The 4954-nt window shown below is 56.9% G+C and overlaps 1 protein-coding gene across 3 annotated transcripts in view; it reads left to right on the top strand.

Moving 5' to 3' along the window:
- ZNF341 (zinc finger protein 341) overlaps nt 1–4639 on the top strand; it is a 43119-nt gene extending 38480 nt beyond the window's left edge. For 2 of the 3 annotated variants that reach the window (XM_007446827.1, XM_007446825.1), the window contains exons 13-15: nt 1184–1295; nt 1550–1620; nt 3410–4147. In XM_007446827.1, the coding sequence (XP_007446889.1) occupies nt 1184–1295; nt 1550–1620; nt 3410–3939 (713 nt within the window). In that variant the 3' untranslated portion in view covers nt 3940–4147. Of the gene's footprint in view, nt 1–1183; nt 1296–1549; nt 1621–3409 lie in introns of all 3 variants that reach the window. The other variant, XM_007446826.1, reaches the window with a different exon arrangement.
- Nucleotides 4640–4954: the final 315 nt, after the last annotated feature.

Below are 4954 nucleotides of genomic sequence, written 5' to 3'. Positions count from 1 at the left end.
CCCGCGTCTCCTGCATCGGCAGGCGGACTCTCAAGCACTGCGCCACCAGGGAAGCCCGACCTTAATCTTTTTAATGACTGCAGAACATTCCATTGTAAGGACCAGAATTTCCTCAATCATTGGGTTGGCATTTTTCAGAAGTACTTTACTCATCCCAGAGAGGAGAACAGAGAGGAAATAATGGCAGGAAGTAAAGCAACCCAGTAATAGCCCTTTTCCAAAGGGCAGTTTCTGACCCCTGACCCCTGCTAGGTGAGAGCTGCTCTCCATGCCACCCCTCAGCCCCAGCCCCACGCATGGGTTCTGCAGCAGACGATCTGGGGCAACTCAGGTGGACTTTGGGTCACACTGCTGGGCTGGAATCTTACTTCCCCCAAACACTAGGTGTAGACCAGGAACCTAAGTTTTCTCTTCTAGGACTTACCTTATGGTTTGTTGCAAGGATTCAACCAGATAAGGTGTAATTCCCCCCTCCCCTATGGTGGACCCCATTTCAGTAAATGTCATGGCCATCCACCCAGCCCACGCCTTAGATTCTCTCATGCCCCACAGCCAGTCTGTTGGCAAGGGCTGCCGATTCTGCTTTCTGAACATCACCCGTACTTGGCCACTTCCCATTTCTTGTACCAGCCTCCTTCCTGCCTCCACCCTCACGCCCTCAGCCTGTGCTCTACACCCAGCCAGAGGGAGCCTGTGAGACTCTCGAGTCAGATCCTGTCCCTCTTCTGCTCAGCCCCTCTGGTGGCTTCTCATCTGGCTCAGAGTAAAAACCTTGGCCTCGCAAGCCCTCCCTTTTGGGCCTGGCTGCCTTGCCCACCTCCTCTTCTGCCTCATCCTCCCTCCCCTCCTCCAGCCCGGCCACATGGGCCTCCCCATTGTTCCTCAGATACATGCAGTGCCCCACCTCTCCTCCTGCCTGGGACCCTCACTCCCACATCCCTGCATGGCTCGCTCCCTCACCACCTCAGGTGTTGCCTCATCAGAGAGGCCCTTCCTGCCCATCCTAACTGAAACAGCCGCCTCTTCTCCTTGGCAAAGCAAAGTCCCGAGGAAAGGGAGAGGCAATATTCCCCCAGGCCACCTCCCTAGAGGAGTTGCTGTCCTCTAATGGAGACCCCTGCGCCCCATATTCAGACTCCCTCTCACGGCACCCTTGGTCCCCCAACTGTGTTTCCTCCTGCAGGTGAGAAGCCCTACAAATGCTCAGTGTGTGAGTCCGCGTTCAACCGCAAGGACAAGCTGAAGAGACACATGTTGATCCATGAGCCATTCAAGAAATACAAATGCCCCTTCTCGTGAGTAGAGACGGTGGGTGGGAGGGGGCAGGTGTACCCAGCTGTCGGACAGAAGGCGGTCAGGGCCGAGGGCTGCAGGCCCTCTCTCCTTTTGTCCTGTCCTAGGTCCTGCCTGGCTGCTTCACTCCCCGTGCTGCTTCCCTGCCCCGCCCTTAGGGTGGATGAGCAAGTCCATCCTGCCCAGGGCTAGCAAGGGGGCCAGCAAGAGAGTCCTGTGCTTAGTGAGCTCCTCTGACCAGTGTTTTGGATCCTAGGACACACACGGGCTGCAGTAAGGAGTTCAACCGGCCAGACAAGCTGAAGGCTCATATCCTTTCCCACTCCGGTAAGTGGCTCCTGGACGTGCCAGGAGGGTCTGGTTCAGCTCAAGCCCCCTGGGCAGGAGCCCCAGAAAGAGCAAACACATCCTGTGAGGCTTATTTTCCCTGCCTGGTACCTTCCAGCCAATAGACTTTTGCTCCTGTGAGCCATGAGCCTGGCCTGTGTTTGGGTCCTTAGGGTGTATGGAGGTGAGTCAACCACAGTCCCCCAGGCTGAGGAGGAAGCTGACTCAGGAGGAGATGACTGTATATCAGAGAGGCACCCAGTATGACAGAGGTGGGGTCAGGTGTGGAGGGAGATCCAGTTCTGAGTGGGTCCAAGATAAGGCCAGGGAGGTTCCTTGGCCCACTCGGCAGAGCGAGGAAGCTGGGGTGTGGAGTAGGGGGTCTCCACACCACTCCTCAGTTTCCCGGTGGTTCCACAGAGCTTCTCCTGGGGCTGCTGCTTTCCCAGAGCAGCTTGGCTGGCTTTCCACATACCACTTGGTCTATAGAACAAGGTTTCTCAATATCAGCACTATTGGTATTTTGGGCTGGATAATTCTTTGTTGTGGGCGGCTGCCCTGTGCACTGTACGATGTTCAGCATCCCTGGCCTCTATCCCATGGTTCTGACAACCAAAAATGTCTCCGGGGACAAGCCAAAAGATCCTTGGGGAGTAAAGTCACCCCTGAGTAACAACCACTGGTTTATAAACAGGATCTAGTGGCTAAAGAAAGTGTGAAAACTAAGAGAGTAGATTGAGGACTTGGAGACGAAGGGCCTGGGCTTGATTCTTGGCACTACCACTGTCCTGCTGGGTGGCCTCGGGCAAGTCACTGCCCCCTCTCTGAGCTGTCATCCCAGGGAGGCTGAGGGGGCCATGGCACAGGCTGTGTGTGGGACGGAGTTGACTTCATGGTGGATATGGAGGCACCAGTGATTCATCCAGTGAGTGACTATTGCGAGAATACCATGTGTCAGGCACTGGGGATGCCATGGGGGAATCAGGCAGAAGCCCACCCTGCCCTCCTGGGGAAGCTTAGCATTTAGTGGCAGAGATCGAAAATGAACAGCAAGCAAGTAAGTATGTTACAGTAAAATATGCTGAGGGCAAAGATGGAAATAAGCAGAGTGAGGGGGCAGAGAAAGAAGGGAAGTAGGTATCAGGGAGGGCTTCCCGGAGGAGGTGACACGAAAGCTGAGTCTGAGGGAGGAGAAGAGCCGGAAATGGCTTCCAGGTTGAGGGAGCAGCAAGTGAGAAGCCTTCAGGCAGGGAAGAGACTGGCGGGTGTTTGAGATGAGGAAAGGCGGGCGGGAGGCCTGGAGCTCAGAGAACAAGAGAGGGGAGAGGAAGGGGATGTGTCTGAGAGGTGAAGGGGGTGGCCAGCTGCAGGTGGCTCTGTGGGAAATTTGGGGAATCACTGGAGGGTTTGGAGCAGGGAGTGTCATGGAGAGGTTTTACCAAGACCTCTCTAGCTGCCCTGTGGGGAATGGTCTGAGGCGGCCAGGGTGAGGCAGGCAGACCAGAGAGGAGAGAGATGATTGTGACCTGGCAAAGTTACGCAAGGTTTAGGGGCTGAGCTTGCTGTTCCAGGCAGAGGGGAAACAGCACAAGCAAAGGCCCAGAGGCAGGAGGCTGGCACAGGGTAAGTAGCTGGGAGAAGGTGGGAGATGAGAGTGGAGGGAGCAGGGCCCAGATCACACCCATGCTCGTAGGGCAAGCTGAGGAACTGGGCTTCGTTCCAAGTGCCAGGGCAGCATTGTAGGGTGAAGGGTCTGGGTGCCTCTCACTGCCTTCCCCTCGCTCCCCAGGCATGAAGCTCCACAAGTGCGCCCTGTGCAGCAAGTCCTTCAGCCGCCGTGCCCACCTCGCCGAGCACCAGCGCGCCCACACAGGCAACTACAAGTTCCGCTGTGCCGGCTGCGCCAAGGGCTTTTCCCGCCACAAGTACCTCAAGGACCACCGCTGCCGCCTCGGCCCCCAAAAGGACAAGGACCTGCAAGCCCGGCGGCCCCCCCGGAGGAGGGCGGCCCCCCGCAGCGGCAGCACTGGTGGCCGCAAGGTGGTAACCCCCCTGTCTGACCCGCTGGGGCTGGAGGAGCTGAAGGACACAGGGCCTGGGCCAGTGCCCGAGGCCGCCCCAGGCAAGCCGCCCTTCTCGGAGCCAGATGCCGTGCTATCCATTGTAGTGGGGGGGACAGTGGGGGGCGAACCTGAGCTGGTGGTGCCTGGGCATGCCGAAGGCCTGGGCTCCAACCTGGCCCTGGCGGAGCTGCAGGCAGGGGCCGAGGGCCCGTGTGCCATGCTTGCTGTGCCTGTCTACATCCAGGCCTCGGAGTGATGGACCCATGGTGTTTGCTCCCGCATCCTGCCTGATGCTCACCTTTGGGTCCAGGGCCTCTAGGAGCAGACTAGAGATCCTTCCCAGTGGAAGTGAGCCATTGGTCAAAATCCTTTTGGAACCTGCTCTGTAAACCCTGGCCCAAGGTTGCCTCGCTGGGCCCCCTGTCCTGCTGTGAAGCCCTGCAGCATTCTGGGATCTGAGGCAGCTGAGCCTGAATGGCCCAGGGTCTGGCTGGTCCAGGCTGGTGGTCAGGCTGCCTGAGAGAGAAGACAGGGGAGTCCCACTCACCCCTCCTCCAGGCTGCCTAGGGGCAGCCTCTAGTTAAGCCGCTCTTCAGGGACCTGATATGGTTGGAGCCCTTACCTGTTAAACCTTTTCACATGCAGTTCTCCCAGCATCCCCAGATGACTCTGTGATGTAGGCATGTAGGAGGCACTCGAGTGTTGTGGTTAGAGTTCAGCTGTGAGCCAGATCTGGCTTCAGATCCGAGCGCTGACACTTACTTGCTGTGTGACCTTGGGTAAGTCACTTCACCTCTCTGAGCCCCGCATTCCTCATCTGTACAATGGGGCTTATGACAGTACTACCTCATAGGGCTGTCATTGGGATCCAGTATGATGAAATGTACAAAGAGTTTGGCATAGAGTTTGGCGTAGTGCCCGGCACTCAGAAAGTGCTCAATAAATGTTTTTATCAACATGGCTCAGGCCCTAGCTTTGGCAGTTTCTTTCTTAGCCCCTAGGTGGCAGCATTCCCCCCGCCAAAGCTTGTGTGGGCTGAGGGGTCACTTGGCTCCTCACACAGCTACGCTGCCCCAATTGCCATAGGGAGGTTTGGTGCATCCAGAACAGTTATTTCAGAATATGTCCCATGGAAACCCCTGGAGGAAGGGGTTTATAACTCACTTTTGAAAATGCAGGGTCCTGGGACTTGCCCTAAAACCTTTGGAATCAGAAACTCTAACCAGAGTCAGAGGACCATTTCGAGCAGGCCTCTGGATGGCCGTAGGTGC

The sequence above is a fragment of the Lipotes vexillifer genome, unplaced genomic scaffold (assembly GCF_000442215.2).
Source record: "Lipotes vexillifer unplaced genomic scaffold, Lipotes_vexillifer_v1.1 scaffold75, whole genome shotgun sequence".
NCBI lineage: Eukaryota > Metazoa > Chordata > Mammalia > Artiodactyla > Lipotidae > Lipotes > Lipotes vexillifer.
Note: the sequence above shows the minus strand (reverse complement) of the source record. Positions and strands in the feature narration are given on the sequence as shown.